General features: G+C 41.1%; 1 protein-coding gene across 1 annotated transcript; it reads left to right on the forward strand.

The window, feature by feature from the left end:
- Positions 1-14,342: 14,342 nt before the first annotated feature.
- Positions 14,343-17,648, forward strand: LOC109485849 (retinoschisin-like). Its single transcript, XM_019789520.1, has 6 exons — positions 14,343-14,480; positions 14,859-14,993; positions 16,112-16,256; positions 16,617-16,748; positions 16,992-17,073; positions 17,510-17,648. Exons 1-6 carry the CDS (start codon positions 14,343-14,345, stop codon positions 17,646-17,648), a joined length of 771 nt encoding a protein of 256 aa, XP_019645079.1.
- Positions 17,649-17,953: the final 305 nt, after the last annotated feature.

A 17,953-nucleotide genomic window follows, 5' to 3' on the forward strand; every position in this document is an offset into this window, starting at 1 on the left:
GTTGGTGCCTGTTTGCCTTCTCACAGATAAATTTCGCCACTGAAAGGCACGTGACCGGCATTCAAACACAAGGTTTTGAAGATGGATGGGTGGAAACATTTCAAATACAAACTGCTAGTACTGGTGCGGTATGGACGTCTCCATTTGCAACGGTAAGTGTGGGATACATATTTTTGTTTTCTTTCACTTAAAAATGCTTCATTGTTAAGGCGGGGATCCGGAAGGTTTGTGATTGATTTGGATTGATACGCGATCAGCCCGCACATGACATATCATTTTTGTTATAGTTTTGATGCCTGTGTGTATTTTCACTTTGCAGTTCTCATTGTTGTCTAATTTTCCACAGGACTTCACTGGGAACACAGACAACAACACAGTTGTGCAAAACAACTTCAACCCGGTAATCAAGACTCGGTACATCAAAGTCGTCGTCGAGACATATCACGTTGCCGCGAAGATGAGGATAGAGTTCTTGGGATGCGATGGTAATAACCTTTTATTCTTTAGATATCTGCTCCATATCCCATACCATATTCCTAATTCACAGCATCTGTGACCGAATCAGTGTGATAAGAACGACATGATTGATACATGTCAAGCATATCAAAAGCAGGTATCAACGTTGACTACACATATTATTATGTTAAGTTAGGATCATACGCAGTTATCCTGTTCGGACTGAAATATCTTTAAAATGTCTCCCTCTCCAAGACAACGACGACTGCCAGTCCAGTCCATGTCAGAATGGCGGTACATGTGTGGACGGGCTGGACTCCTACTCCTGTAACTGTACTGACAGCTTCAGCGGAGACACATGCGAAGGTACAACTTCATATTTCACTGGAATGATTCAGATTTTGTTAAAAAGAAAATTAGTGGTTCGGAAACAGCAAACTGAATGTTTGAAATTGGTCACCCTGATACATGTATACCTTAAGTTTAACTCTCCTTTCTACCCCTTCAGACAAGGCAACTACAGTTAAGATATCTACAACTGCACCAGTTCCTACCACGACACCCATCACAACTTCTCAGACGACTGGCCCACCTACAACTGACCCATCTACACCCCAAATGCTAACCACGACAGCGACCAAAGCCTTGACCATCGTGTTGTCAACTACGCCAGCCCCAACCACGACACCCATCACAACAGCCTCCCAGACGACTGATTCACCTACAACTGACTCCTCCACACCCCAAGTGTCCACTACGATAACGACTAAAGAACCCAGTACCGTGTTGGTAATTACATCGACTGATATTCCTACAACTCATGACCCCTCGACAACCACACCCGGCTCTACCCCTAAAGCAACCACCATAAGTAGTCAAACTGTGGCGACATCGGAGAAGACAGGAACATCTAACGATGTGACCACATCTGTCAACGATATGTCAACAGAACACACAACTGCCCATGGGACTGAAAACCACCACACTGATTCAGCTCAATTCACAACGAATTCCGGAACCACAAGCACAAATCCAGCAGGGTTCACGGATTACGTCTCCAAGTCGACGTTTACCTTCAAGTTGGAAGATTTGATGGAGTCATCAAACAAGCCAATTGTGGAAGTCAGTCAACCAGCTGTATCCGGTGCACTGATCGGTAAGGACTGCGCTTATTCTTACCATGGTAGAAAATACTTTGTGTACATGAGATGATGGTAAAAAAATTGGTGACAGTAATCCAAAAGCGTTCTTATTTTGTTGCTCAGGTGCCATCGTCGGCGGGGTCTGTGCTGGAGTTGTCGTCACGGCATCACTTGTGGCGACAGCCGTGATACTCCGCAAACGGTAGGCTAACCTTATAAGCTTAATATTTCTTTTTGGGGTCAAGGTAATACAATTTCAATTGCAAATTCATTTTTTTCAAATTAACAGTAGAACCAAAAAAAATAAGCTTCAGTCATTTCAAAAACGTTTTTTCTGTAAGCTTAGATATTTAATTTACGTTGTTGATATAAAGAATAAACTACCAACTACCAATAATTCTTTGTTCTTTTCGTGCAACTTTTTTAAAGATAATATATCTATGAAACTGTGGTCGAGTCGTAGTTTGAATTGCTTTCGTAACCACATTACTTAAGAGGTGAGGTCAAAAGTTCTGACTTAAACTGCAAAACAAACAAAACACTGAGATGTGAAAAAAACATATACAGTCTTCACTTGTACATATAGGTGATATAGGACGAAGTGACATCCGCAAGGTGCAGTATCTCATGTTGATTTTCTCAGGTCCACTTCAGATAGGCGCCCTTATCAAAGGTTGGCAATATACCTCAATATTAGAGAACCACAGTTGGTCCAAACACGAGGCTTAAGATATTTGCACGTTACTCTGCGTGTTCTATATACCTAGGCAGCGACAGCGTGCTTCTGTCATGTGTGCACATAACCCTTGAAACTTTTATCTACAGACCTTTGACACCGAGATCCGATGTAGATCAGGCAACGGTGCCCCCTCGGTGCCATAGGTTACAGAATTAATTGATTAAAACAACTGTCAAAGGGTTTGGTAATGGCGTGTTGATAGGAACATGATCATGCTAAAGCGCTAGAAATTGTCACATGAAAGAAATCGCATTATTTAATATTCAAAAGAAAGACACTTGAGGTAGACGTTACACGTTACATGTCAAAAGAGGGTGAAGTTCAAAATTATCATATAGTAAAAACAAGACATTGGACGATTTAACAATGTAGTAACATGTGAACGAACTATAGGAATAACTGACATTTCATTCTTTGAACATGCTACCTTTATAACATATCATCAAGTGAAGGAAGGTAATACATGTACAGGATGTCCCTCTGCAGCCTCAACATTTTATTGTTTAATTCACAGATTCTATGTAGCTACAACATCCTACCCCCCAATCCCACCCAGCAAAGTTTGCAACGTGAATCCCGCCCGTAATCGCAATGCAACTTGTCTCATTTCTCCCCAGGGCAAAACTGAAGAGCCAGGTGCTCCCTTCTGACGACATCCGCCTGATATGAGATGGTCAAACTCAACGGAATCACCACGATGTGACAGTTTGCAGTGCAGTGACGCTCTTGTTTTACTTAGTCTAAGTAGATTGATGTGTGAAAGTCAAAACACTTTGAGTTTTAGTTCTTTTAAAAACTGAAGATTGAAAGATTATAGCAGATAACAGACATTTTCCTTGGATTGTATATTTGACATTAGCTAGTATTCAATTTATTGATTCTCTTTTGCTGTCAACATTTAGGGACTAATAGCTCTGGTAAGTAAGCATTTGATATCCATTGAAGAAATATCAAGGTTAGTAGACCTGGCTCAACCCTGTTTATCAAAATCCACAAAAGAGAGTAGTAACGATACATGAATATGTAGCCAACCCTATCATCGACATCAAGTCTGTATACATACATAGATTACTGGCTTTATTGGCTAATGATATGGGTTAACACCATGAATTAACTTCGAATAACACTAAGGTCATGCTGGGAAAACCACTTCAGTGTGGGGGTCGACGTCACCGAATAACCATTATTGACTGCACTTTGATACGTTTCATTACTACATGCATGAGATGACCCCTGGCCTTTGTTAAATCAGTGATTGTACGTATCAAACGATAGAAGACATGGAAGAGGTGACAAAATCCGCACGGAAATATCTGGAGTAGTAGGTAACCGACGTCTTATAATGCCTACAGTTATAAATTTAAGTGCATGTTCAATTTAGCTTTAAGTAGACAGCATTATGTGTGTTCATTGATCTTCTATCTGTGTGCTGTGAACATATTTGGTGAAGTATTTATCTGGCAATTCAAATATTTTCAGTTTGCCGGTAGTATTTGTGATTCAATAAAAGAATGGATAGATAAGCAAGAACGCTCTCAAAAGTATTAGTTAGAAAATACAGTTGACACTTGACACACTGATTTATACACATTAGAGGACTTAAAACTTCTTCACACACTGTCCTTTATGCCTATTTGGGGAAGGCGCGCGTTTGGTGAAGAAAAGGCGTCCCGTTATCGTGATTGTACCTTTGTGTGGGGAAAGTACATGTATATATCACTGATGTCGCCATGCAGAACAGGTATGAACTGCAGTATAAATTGCCAACTAATAACACGTCACAGCAATACCTCATAATGATGATTTCATCCAGGTTATCTCAGGTCGTGATGAAACAAATAACATCTCCGACCTGTCGGCTCCATACTGGACAGGTGTGGTGGCCGGTGGGGAAGGGCTTATATAGGGGTGACCGGTAACCTACCGACCTAATCTGTAGTGGAAGTGTAATTTAATTTAAAACCCAGAAAATTTTAATGTTTAAACCAAAATTACTGAACTTTTCACAACCTGCCTGTCAGAAACCCGTAGCCTTGGCAACACAAAAATGCATTAAGTTATCTAATTAAAAGGAAATTGTTCCCAGATACATTTTAGGAAAATTAACCAAATTGATGGTTCTAGCGCAAGGCGTTCAGGGATTTCGTCTGGGATGAAAGTTGGCGCGGCCCTCAAAAGCCCCCCCCCCCGGTCTGAATAGGGTTAATCGGTCACCTACCATTAGTCTACTGTGATCAACTTGGTGTAGATATCTATTGAGAAAAATACATAACTTAGTTATATTATGCTTGGCGTTGCCAGAAATCCCTTGGATATACCATTGTTTGGCCGTTTGAAAAGGCTAAACCAGCCTACAGACGGCTTCATTGGAACGTTACGTCGCGCAGAGTCAATCTTTCAGATGGCGACGTCTGGGATCGTGAAACTTTTGTTGGTTGTCATAGCCGTCGTATATCCCAGGTTTTCAATCGGGCGGTCTGGAAACATTAAATACAGGGGTAAGTACACGTAAAGATGCTGCGGAGTCAATTGGGTAGCTATACAAAATCACCTTAAAGTTTCAAACCTTAATAAGCAATATCACTAGTACACTTTCACCCACTAGGGCCGTCTCTCCTTGCATGCTTAATTTGAATTCTAAAATTGTGAAAAGCACCAGATTGACCACGCAAACAAGAAATAACTTCGTATGTATTGACGTAAGAACGTGTTATCAAGCTGTGAATAATTGCAGTGATTAATATAGAACCAAATATTCCAAAACGTTTTGTCGACTGTAACTGGCATCTGAAAACGCACAAAACACGGAAAGAACATGCAACTCTCTCCTCTCAAGCACATTACAATGCTAAAAGGATGTAACATTATATCTAATATTCAGTACGTGTACTCCTGTTTTCAGCATCCTCAACCGTCTGCAACTCCCCCCTTGGTATTGAAAACGGCAACATCAGAGACACCCAAATGTTAACCCATTTTGTACAGCCTGGATATGAACCATGGAAGGGCCGTCTTAATGGTAATGGAGCTTGGTGGGTTCCAGACATTACACCAATAAAATATCTTCAGGTCAGTATGTCGTCTTGGTTAGTACTCGTAAGATGAAAAGAATCTGATGTTGAGATCTAAATCTTTCAATAGACAGCCCATTCTCGGATATTTAACAGTGTAGACATACTATGATAATAATTATATGGCCTACATGTATATCTTCTATAATGGTATATACAATGAAAATGACAATACAATAAAGCATCGATCATTGATTTTTATGTATATTTCTGTAAACGAACAAGCAGTTTGGTATCATTGTGTCAGAAAATTGGTCCTTGTCTTCCCGCAGATTAACTTTGGCACTGAAAGGCACGTGACCGGCATTCAAACGCAGGGTTTTGAAGATGGATGGGTGGAAACATTTCAAGTAGAAACTGCCAGTACTCCAAATGTATGGAGGCCTCAATTTGCAACGGTAAATGCTGAATCTCTTCCATTTCATTCCCTTAAAAAGGCCTTACAAATTATTCATTTTGTAAGCGGGGTGGATGTGTGGCTGACGTTGTCCATACCATAGTGCAATGATACATTTGATGCACACTACCAGTCTATTACTACTACAAGCAACACATTTGCACTTTCACGTTTCATCTCTGATTGTCTTATCTTCTACAGGATTTCCTTGGGAACACAGACAACGACACAGTTGTACAGAATGACTTTAACCTTGTACTTACGACTCGGTACATCCGAGTCGTCGTCAAGACGTACCATGTCACCTGCAAGATGAGGATAGAGCTCCTGGGATGCGACGGTGAGTTTTATCCGTCTGTCTTCTTCCTGTCAGCTTTACTCAAGATATCTAGCTTCTACCTCATGCCTATTCAAACACACATGGAGAATCTTATTTTTTTGTCAAGAATGACAGGATTGACACAGTCCAGTCATGTCGAAAGTAGTCGCCACTAATTGTACTAACATCTTCAGTTTAACGTTCTAATTCACAGGAAAGTTTAGACTGAGAAAACAAAGAAACTATCATTATGATAAACTGCAAAGGTATAAAATACATGTATGTCCTTTGAGGGGAAGAATTGATATCAATATCATTGATTACTAGTACTTTACTTCTGGCCTCTCAAGTCAGGTCGTACAAATTTCAGTCAAATGAGAGATTAACTCTTGTTGAAAAGGGTTGTCATAATATTAAACGTTTTCTACCGGTGCTTCCTCAGACAAGGCAACCACAGTTGAGATCCCTACGACTGCGCCAGTTCCTACCACGACACCCGTCACAACGGCCTCCCAGCTGACTGGTCCACCCACAACTGACTCCACTGCAAACCAAGTACCCACGAGGACAACCGATAAAGCATCTGCCACCGTGTTGTCAACCACCAAGACTGATGTTCCAACAACTGAAAACCTCCCAACAACCACACCCGGCACTACGCCCAATGTGGCCGCCACAGGACGTCAAACTACGGCGACATGGGAGAGGTTCACGGATCACGTCTTCACATTAAAGTTTACCACGGAAAATTCAACGGCAGGGTCATCCAACAAGACAAATGTCAGTCAACCAGCTGAATCCGGCGCACAGATCGGTAAGGACTACGTTCATTGGTACCATGGAAGAGATTACTTTGGGTTCATGAGATAATGGTACAAAATAGGAGAAAGTAATGCGAAAGCGTTCTTATTCTGCTGTCCAGGTGCTATCGTCGGTGGGACCTGTGCTGGAGTTGTCGTCATGACATCACTTGTGACAACATCGGTGATACTTCGCAAACGGTGAGCTAACATTATAAATATAAGCTAAATATTTATTTTCGGGGTTCATTAAGGTGTTACACAGTTGCAAATTCAATTTTCGAAATCATCAATAGAACTTGAAAATAAGTTTCAGTCATTTTAAAAACATGTTTTTTTTTTAGTTTAGATGATCTTATTTGCGTTGTTGAGATAAAGAATAAAATACCAATAATTTTTGTTCTTTTCGTGCAACCTTTTAAGATAATCTATGAAAATGTGTTCGAGTCGTTCTAAGTCCTTAGAATTGCTTTCCTGACCACATTACTCAAGAGGTGAGGTCAAAAGTTCTGCTTTATACTGCAACACAAATAAACCACTGAGATGTGAAAAAAACACATGTACAGTCTTCACTTGTACAGATAGAATGAAGTGACCCCAATAAGGTGCCGTATCTCATATTGATTTTCTCAGGTCCACTTCAGATAGGCGCCCTTATCAAAGGTTGGCAATATACCTCGATATTAGAGAACCACAGTTGGGCCAAACACGAGGCTTAAGATATTTACACGCACGTTACTCTGCGTGTTTTATGTACCTAGGCAGCGGCATCGCGCCTCTGTCATCTCTATGTGTGCACATAACCCTTGAAACTTTTATCTACAGACCTTTGACACAGAGATCCGATGTAGATCAGGCAACGGTGCCATTGGGTACAGAATGAAATACATGTACAGTATGTCACGCTGCAACCTTAACATTTTATTGTTTAATTCACAGATCCCTATGTAGTTATGGCATCCTGCACCTCCGCGCAATCACAATGCAAGTTCACAATGCAAGTTGTCCCCTATCTCCACAGGGCAAAACAGAAGATCCGGGTGATCCCTCTGACGACATTCGAGTGATATGAAGATGGTCCAGCGAAACCACCACGATGTGACGGTTTGCAGTGCAGTGACGCTCTTGTTTTATCAAGTCTGTAGATGTGTGCTCGTCAAAACACATTGAGTTTGAAGTTCTTTTGACAACTCAAGATTATAGATGATAACAGACATTTTCCTCGGATTGCATATTTCGGTCTGGTATTCAATTCATTGATTTTCTTTTGTTGTCAACATATACATGTACAGACTAACAGCCCTGGTTATCAAGCCTTTGAAATGTATTACAGAAATGTCAAGGTTAGCAGACCTGTCTCGAGGTTTATCAAAATCTACAAATAGTGCACATGTAGTCAACCCTGTCAGCTACATCAAGTCCGTGTACAAACATAGATTACTGGCGGTATTTATTTACGATATGAGTTGACAACATGGATTAACTTCCATTAAGGTCACTCTGGGAAAACCACTTCAGTCTGGAGGTCACCGAATAACAATGGAGTCCATTATGGACTGCACTTTGATACGTTTGATAACTGCATGCTTTGTTTTGACCTTCGATGACTGCATGCTTTGACCTTTGCTAAGTCAATGATTGTATCAGATGATAGGAGAGGTGAAAAAATCCGCACAGAAATATCTGGAGTAGTAGACAACCGGAGGCTAATAATGCCTACAATTGTAAATTTTCATGTTCAATTTTGCTTTAAGAAACAACATTAGTGTGTTCCTTGATCTTCTACCCGTTTGCGTTAATTTATGGTCGTTATCATCTTATTTTTGGCGAAGTCTTTATCAGGCAACACAAATATTATCAGTTTGCCACTAGTATTTGTGACTCGATTAAGTATCACTGATGCCGCCATGCAGAACAAGTATGAACTGCAGTATAAACTGCCAACTAATAACACGTCACATCAATACACCAATGGCAGTGTGGCTTTGTCAATGTTTCCAAAGTGTGCTTCATTGAAAAAAAAAAGAAGCCATTGAATATCCAAAGCAGGTAGCAAACAAGTTATTTACTTTTCGTATAAAGCTATGAAGATCATCTAAATGGTTAGTCGTCTATGTGTCTGTCGTGACCCAAATGGGTATCGTCGTAGATTCCGGATATCGATCGGATTACGTAGGCGCCAGTAATAGGTAATAGTTAAGGAGTGTTTATAAACACTCCTAACTTACATATTATGTTTTGTCATGACTCACGTATTCAAGGCTTTGTTCATCTCACTACGACAATGTATAGGTTAAACTCCATCTGATGATGGCCCCACTATCCCTCTATAATTATACTTGATTAACTACATGCACGACAATAGTTCGAAGTTTGCATGCACCATTAAAAATCACATTATACTGTCTCCTTCACACAAAGACAAGCAGTGATACTTGTTTATAGCCACTCCCATGTCAAAGGTGACACTTTGACATGTCAATTGTTTGGCTTCATTCATGCAGAAGTGGTTCGGTGGCGGATCAGCCCTGAAATATCTCTAACATTGCTGTCCGGACTGTGCCTCACAGGTAGGAATATATTCAATGTACACATGTACATTTTGTGTCTCTATGGAAGGTTTGTCACGCTACGTAGAAAGTTATTACACATATAGCTTTTCTCAGACTAGAAAGCATATGCTGTAATAACTGCTCATTTGTAGTCCATGGGCCATGACCCTAAAATTGGGTAGCTTTATACCTGCTATCGACCTTCAGAGATATCACCCTCTAAATGAACCAAGTATTGCTTATTACTTTAAATGGGGTGGGGGGGATTTGCTGGTAGAATCTGCTGTAAGAATCACAAAAATGTGAATTATTTAGTTGTCAGTATTATGTATTTATTCACGTTACCTATGGGTCCTTTGCGTGCCTATCGTATCAAACTATATCATAAGGGTAACAAATGAAAATCCTCCTTTTTGATCTTAGATCCTAGTTGGAAACACGATTGGTGAAGACGACACACCAAATCTGGTGACCAGGCACTTCCACACTGCCTGCACTGCCAAATAGGACGGCTCAGGATGGAGCTGGGACTTGACGGTACTGAAATCACTCTCACTCACTCTGTTACACTCTCACTCACTCGGTCACTCACTCACTCACTCACTCACTCACGAATTTATTCCCTCTGTTGTTTATAAAGGTGAAAAGAACTGTACGGAGATTTCCTCAATTTATTTGAACTTCTTCTCTGTTCGTTTTCAGGCTCCGATGTTTGTTTTCCCGAGTCTTGTGACAGTTGTGAGACGACTTTGGATGAGCTGGACACGGACACGTGCGGCTGTGTTCCAGGGTACACCGATGGAACCTGCTCTATTGGACCGTCCAGTAAAGTTGGAGTTGGTTTGGGGACCGGTGAGGAAAAATGTTTTTCTTTGTTGTTGTTGTTGTTGTTGAAATGTCCCTTTATCTCATAGCAGCCTTGTGTGCTTAGATGCATCACTCTTTATGGAAGTATTGTTTTGGGCGGCGAGCTGTTGGTTTGTCAATTGGTCTATTTGAAATTGTACAGAACGCGTTAGAATGTTTTACAAACTTTGGTGCTTGAATTTTAGGTGCAATCGTGGGTACTGTTCTCGGCATCCTGTGTTTCCTGTTGCTGGTGGGAATACTTCTTGTGTACTTCAAAAAGAGGTGAGAGCAAATTTTGCAGAAATGTACTTCTCATTATCCGCACAAGTTATGACCCAGTAAACAGGCCCGCATGAACATGGCACTTTATTACTTAGGGCCCGTGCACACACGTCGTACGATAGCCGTACGATCACAACCTGACTGCATTCTTGAAATACCAGGGCCTGTTTCCTTCAAACGTCACCTGTCTTGTTACGGAAAGGGCTGTCTTAGATCCTTGTCAGCGCTATATTCTCTCACAACCTGCTTGAGCATATCGCGGCATCAACATCGTGTAACGACTTATGAGGAATGTAGCGACCGCACCGGTAATGGTACAAGACGTGCACTATCCTGGTTCAAAAATGAAACCCAAACGGTACAACAATGACTTGACGGTACTGAAATCATTTTCACTCACTCTGTTACACTCTCACTCACTCACTCGGTCACTCACTCACTCACTCACGAATTTATTCCCTCTGTTGTTTATAAAGGTGAAAATAACTGTGCGGAGTTAACAGTAAACAGGCCCTTTATTACTTAGGGCCCGTGCACACACGTCGTACGATCGCCGTACGATCACAACCTGACTGCATTCTTGAAATACCAGGGCCTGTTTCCTTCAAACGTCACCTGTAGTGTCACCTGTAACGTCAAATGTAGCGACCGCACCGGTAATGGTACAAGACGTGCACTATCCTGGTTCAAAAATGAAACCCAAACGGTACAACAATGAAATTCTACATTTACAATACATGATAGATTTTAACGATCGCTTTAATTTCCCAGATTGAGGGCTAACAATGAACATCCTCAGCAGCAGAGCATGCAAATGACGACAACCACGGACAGAAATGGCGGGGGAGACACTGAGTGATCATGGCGACAACCTGGACACGGCTAAGAAATAGGTTTATACGTAAATTTTAACTGCAACGTAAGGTATAATCTGCTACATAACAAGATATAATATGAGACTGATCTAACATACAAACATGATATGAGACTGATCCACCTTACAAAGACTAATATGTGCTCATGATCTGATGAGAATGTGCTTTTTACAATCAGGTGGGACGTTTTGTTGATATGGAGCAACTGCGATGAAGGCAATAAAATGTTCGAAAGCATGTAGATACGTACATGTGTGCTGATACTACTGAACCTACAAGCACACTGAAGACTGTGAAGATTAGGAGGTCATAAAACAGCCACTTAGATATTTTAAGGATATCTATTTTGGATTCTTGGACGTGTGTTCACCACGTTGTAGAATGTTTGAATCCTTTATGTATGTATTCCATGCGTATCTATCCCCCATCGTTCCCGTGCCTGGAGATACTCGTACTCCAGGTTATGGCGTCACAGCGCCACATAGCGACCGGATAGCAGCCCACAATGCAACATTTTCCTGGACCTATCACTGCGTATTAAACTGTCGACAGGTCGCAACAACAGACCAATGGCACTGAGGCTCTGGTGGGGTTTTCGAAGTAATCAACCACAGTGTACTTAATCAAAGAAAACAAAATATCTAGTGTCTAGAGTAGGTGGTAAACAAGTTATTCATTGCTTGTAGAAAATGATAAAAGTGGTTAGCCATCTGTATGATAAGATTGACTGATAATTAAGTATAAGCCCACACGTGGATGCGTATATTGGAAGTCTTCTCCCTGCATGTCAAACTCCGTTCATTCTGTATTTCGATCGTATGGAGTAAAGACGGATTCAAGGATGACCTTTGGGTTCCGGTCGCCAGTTTTTCTGGTGTTTCTTTTTGTGACTGTATGGTTGGGGGCAGTTCAACCATCCTCGGGTCAATCGCAAGGTAGGCATTGTATTTTTAATCTAAAAAACATTAAAGTTTAGTCGTATAACATCCGGAAAACATATCGTCTTATGTGACCTATGTCTGTGTAATTTGAGCTGATGAAAGACTATAACTAACTGCTGTCTGCAAATCGGTTACAAATATAAACATGTAGAGGAATTGATTTTATCGGTTCATTGAAAGCAGGCAGATGAACGCGGATTGGGGATTGAAATCATTACTAGTGTCCTGTTTATAAGTTTCAGGGCAAAGTTTGACTGCTTTAACATGGAATCACTCTTGCTCGATTGACTCGATCAGTGATACACAATTACAAATGAGCAAACATTTGGTGGATACACCCAATGCATTACAAACAGTTTGTCGACTTATCAGGTAGTGACTACTTTTTAAAAAAATATCTAGATCTGTATGCCAATGGCATGCATGAATGGGAAAAGTGCATGTGTACATCGGACGCAGTTTTCAGAGTTGTTCCTTTAAATCGTTTTATCTGTACCTTTGTAAATTTCCTTGAATGACGTATTAAGAAAAATAAAAAATGTGATAAATTATTGGATGAAATTGTGGTTGGAGTAGTGGTGCCAGAAATTTACTTTTAAGTAGTAAAAACACTGTTCAAACACTGAGATGACACCGGACGCACAGGTAAACACATTTTCTCCTCCATGCATCTCGTCCCCATTTCTGACATTCTGACGGGGAAAGCTATTCAGTGTTTATTTGCCAACAAATGCAGTACGTGCACGGTGATGAACAACAACAAAAGTTGATTTTGAGATTAACTTGAGAAAAACACGAGTCACAATCAGACACACGTACGTCAGGACAGAGATTGTGGTCAATGAAAAGGGAGAGAAAACGAACCTGTCTGATAACGCTTGGTTTATCTATCAAAGTCCAGAAGAGTGAAATAAAGAAACAGTTTTGAATAAAAGTTCATGCATTAAAGACATTGGTTTTCATATTGGCCTTTTGGGCCAGGGGTGTATCCATTGCGCGTGTATGACTAACTTATCACTCGAGATTAAAATCAAATTTGAGAGCTTTCGATTACAAACAAGGCAAAATCGAAAGTCAAGATTGGAGTGGACAGTTGGTATTATATTTCACTTATGTTGGGTAAGTGGTATATCCCACCCGCTATGATATGTTCATGACTTAACTACTCAAAAACTTGTGCAGTTACCATGTCAATATCTACAAAGTAGACGGTATTCCTGAGAGATTGCTATTCAAGACTATAGCCTCATTTGTTAGGGAAGGAAGGAGATTAAGGAAGTGTGATGCCGTGTTTGTGATGTTGACTTGGAGAATAAAAATATTGGCAAAGTAACGCGTGAAGGTGAAAGAATGAGAAGGTCATTCCATTATTATGAGAATTGGGACAACAACTTGCAACATTGCAACGTGGTTGTTATTATCATGATAATGCCTTTCACGAAGGATTACGGCAAACACAAAGCTCATACCGCACAGAAACGTCTAATTCCAAACAACAATATACGAAGGCCATGCCAAATGGTATTGAATTCTAAAGGAAACCAATGGTTCGCTGGTTACGCCTTTATCAATTCTAACCCTTAATAAACACATGTCCAGGTCTAACGCTGTGCACTGGGCAACACTGGGCAAGAAGAGTTCGGATACCTAATACCTGGGACTTTTGTAAATTCTGTTTCAATCAGCATAATCTAGTTTAATTGATAGTCTTATTTTTCTTTTTTTTTTACTCAAATTAGATACCGTGTATACATGGAAGTCCTATCTTTTGGCAGGAATCCATTTTAACATTTCGTCGCTAATCTTGGAAATGACCTCTAAATTTAAATTATCTATGCATGGTGATGTTCAACTTTAACTAAATCTTGGTATATTGAATTGCTGTAGTGCTTGCAGCGGGCTGTAACACCTCTCTGGGTATGCAGAATGGTCTGATCCAGAACGACCAGATCAACGCATCGTCCTACAACCGGACTGGGTACGAGAGTTGGCGGGCCCGTCTGTACGGTGACCGGGCCTGGTGGATGGCTCTGGGCGACACCGAGAGATGGTTACAGGTGGCGACATCACGTTGTGACTCGGAAGTCCGAAATAGACATCATTGTGGATAGTTGATCCAACGTTAACGTATCGCAATTCGAAAACTTATAAATAATCTGTTGCAAGAAAAGAGACATAGTCATATCATTCGTATCGTTGTCCTGAGGTTTACTCTATGCATTGATGTTGTACAGGAATATCATCAAGGTTTGGTACAGTGGATATGCAAATTATGTCCTACTGTTAAATGCGGTTGAGCATGATTTTCGGACTTGAAACGAAATAAGCTGTGCTTTCATCAGAAACATGTATCTGTAACTATATAGCCGGTATATACAGATGTAGACTGTTCTTTGAGTCATTTTTTGTCTCAAGGTTGTTGCTTTTTTCTCTAGGTTGATTTTAGGTCCCGGGTCCCACGGGTCGTCACCGGCATACAGACACAGGGGCTGTGGGGAGGGTGGGTCACGTCCTACACCGTCTCCTATAGCAACGACAGCCTGGACTGGTCCATGTATGGGGGCGGACAGGTTAGCTAACCTTGTTTCTGGGATTCCTGCTTGGGTTCAATCACTTTTTTTGCATTTATTTAGTCTTTGTAAATGATACATTTTGTTTTCCGGTTGCTTCAACCTCATATGATAGAAATCGTCTTAAATACTAACAAGAAGCCATAGGTGACAATCCTCCGTGAAGTTTTTATATTTTGCAACAAAAATAACCCCAAGCGTCAACGCCAGACCTACTGTGCAGACATAAGGCAACGGTTAATACAATGAGGGCGCGTCACAACCATAAAACATAAAAAGACCCAAATCCATTACTGCTCTCAGGGCGTGTAAAGATACTGTGCTTCAAGTTCGAAGTTCATTTTAATTACACACACACAATCATTGCATTCACATAAAGATCGGACTATCATGGTCGTGTCACTAGTAACAAAGACAGCCCCACCGTCTTACCGTGCCTGTTACTTATTAAGCGCGACTGGCAAATTCCAGCAACAGTTGCGGCCAGCACCGCGAGTGTTACTGCCGTGGTACCACTTATCGGCCCCTCACCATCTGCCTGAAGTTCCACCCCCCCCCCCACCGCTATTCCAAACAACGGGTTTTTCTGGACCATTCCAATTTGCCTTATAATTGTAGGGGTGCATCTGCAATATTACATTGACCGCGAAAGCAGCAACGGCAAAAATACACATTCGTGCATCAACACGTGCATGCCCGCAGAAGGCGTATAAAATTGCATGCCGATTACACAAAGAGAACCCAGTGTTTTGACTGCGAACACGAAAAAACAGCTACTCACAACACTCCGTCCGGAGGTCCTGACCTCCTTCACGGAGTAATAAAACACACGCACAAGTTTCTATGTTAACTTTTGGAAGTATTGTTTTCGATGGCTGAGTTGTGGGTTTCTCTGTCTGTCCTAAGTGATTAAGTTGTATGGTAGGTGGGAGGTGATTTTGACAGCCTGTTTCAGCACGCGCTGGGTGGGAGTGAGTAAAATATTAAGAAATTCAGAAAGTGGTGTCATAGATTGTAAATTACATCATACAGTTACCACCAAATGCATAGTCCTAAGACATTCTCAAAATCACAAAATACTTCCCGGAATTAAAGCTTGGATTTCTTATTGATCATAGATTCTCACTGGGAACACAAACGGCAGAAACGACACAGTCCAACACGACTTCACGCCGCCTCTAGTCACCAGGTACCTCCGCGTCAACGTCCGGGCATGGCACGACCAAATAGCACGGCTCAGGATGGAGCTACTGGGATGTGACGGTAAACACATCAAACAAGCAATCACTCAGACACTCACTCACTCACTCACTCAGACACTCACTCACTCGCTCACTCACTCACTCGCTCGCTCACTCACTCACTCACTCACTCATTCACCCACTCACTCACTATCCACCCACTCACTCACTCACCCATCTATTCACCCTTCATTCATGCATTAATTCACTCACTCACTCACTCATTCACTCACTCATTCATTCATTCATTCATTCATCCAGTCAGTCATACGAAGCTTCTCTTGAAGAAAATTAAAATAGCAAACTTAAATTTTGTGAAGTGAAGTGAACATGAATTACTTTTTTCAAGCGGAGTCCTTAAGATGTTTCTGTCCATTGTCAGGTATTGATAATTGTACTCCCGAGCCCTGTGCCAATGGCGCCACCTGTTATGACGAGCTGGACACGTACACGTGTGCCTGTGCTCCAGGATTCACCGGGGACAAATGTACTATTGGTGAAGGTCTGAGTGCCGGTAAGGAACACATATTCTTTTATTGGTCTTGTTCAAATGCCCTTCTATCTTTTTTTTTGCTTGGAAGAAGCATGAACCAAGCATTCGTCATATTTCAAGCTACCAAAGAAAGAGAGTACAGCTTTAACTCTGTCCCGCGAATACACTGAATGTGATTTTAACAGTGAATATTATCATCATGAACAGTGTCTGTTATGATTTTCTGACTGCATTGTTATACAAAATTAGACTTTTCAATTTTAGGTGCAATCGTGGGTACTGTTCTCGGGATCCTGTGTTTCCTGTTGATGGTGGGAATACTTCTTGTGTACTGCTTCAAAAAGAGGTGAGAACAAATAGCCTAGAAAATACCTCTTACCAATATTCCAGTTAACCTGTCAGTATGATAACGGTACTTCCGTAGTACACGATTGTTCACTAGACATAGCTGTCCTGAATCATGAACTTGAAAACAGAAAGTAAGAAAAGAAATAAAAAATTATAGACTTCCCGAAAGTATTAGAGGGTCTGTTATGAAATCCTCGGGTTCCTGACCCCCTCTCATGTCGACCCGTAATTCCAGATGGTTCCCTGTCAGAACAATTTCCTATGTCTGACCTTTTGACTTCCTGTCATTTTGCCTGTCAATCTCCCCAATGGATAAACATACGCACAAATCAACAGCCCAGCCACCCAAAAACGTACTTCCGACAAGAATACTACGTAGTTACATAGCATGACAGAGTTCAAAGATCGCCTTCAGGTACACTCGTATGTTCCAGATTGAGGCCTAGTGCACGAATCCAGGCAGAGGTCTCACGTGAAGATGGCACTGATGAACAAGCAAATGACGGCAACCACAGAAATGGCGGGAAAACACCGAGTGACCATGGTGACGACCTCGAAACGGCTACGAACTAGGTTTATACATAAACTTTAGTTGAACGACAGCTGTACAAGGTACAACATACAGCTTCTACTCTATTATACTCCTTGCTAATCTACCTAACAAAAGAGTAAGGTAGTATGCAATGAGAATACGCTTTTATAACTATCGGTGATTCTTCTAAATGTACAATGCAGAAGTTAATACATGCCAATATGTGCTTTAATTAGCTATTTGAAACCATTGACCGAAATCCTGGAATAGAAGACCTGTATATAGTGAATTATGCATCTATTGTACATCAATATATTGTAGACGTATGTATATAAACAAAAAGTGA

Source organism: Branchiostoma belcheri, unplaced genomic scaffold (assembly GCF_001625305.1).
Source record: "Branchiostoma belcheri isolate BF01 breed outbred unplaced genomic scaffold, Haploidv18h27 scaffold79, whole genome shotgun sequence".
Taxonomy (NCBI): Eukaryota; Metazoa; Chordata; class Leptocardii; order Amphioxiformes; family Branchiostomatidae; genus Branchiostoma; species Branchiostoma belcheri.

What these genes read in the sequence shown, in the direction of transcription:
- LOC109485849 (XM_019789520.1), top strand. Translation starts at nt 14,343, where the DNA reads ATGCAGAATGGTCTGATCCAGAACGACCAGATCAACGCATCGTCCTAC. An exon ending in TGGTGAAGGTCTGAGTGCCG is followed by an intron (nt 16,749 to 16,991) that starts GTAAGGAACACA and finishes TTTCAATTTTAG; the next exon opens with GTGCAATCGTGGGTACTGTT. An exon ending in GTGTACTGCTTCAAAAAGAG is followed by an intron (nt 17,074 to 17,509) that starts GTGAGAACAAAT and finishes CGTATGTTCCAG; the next exon opens with ATTGAGGCCTAGTGCACGAA.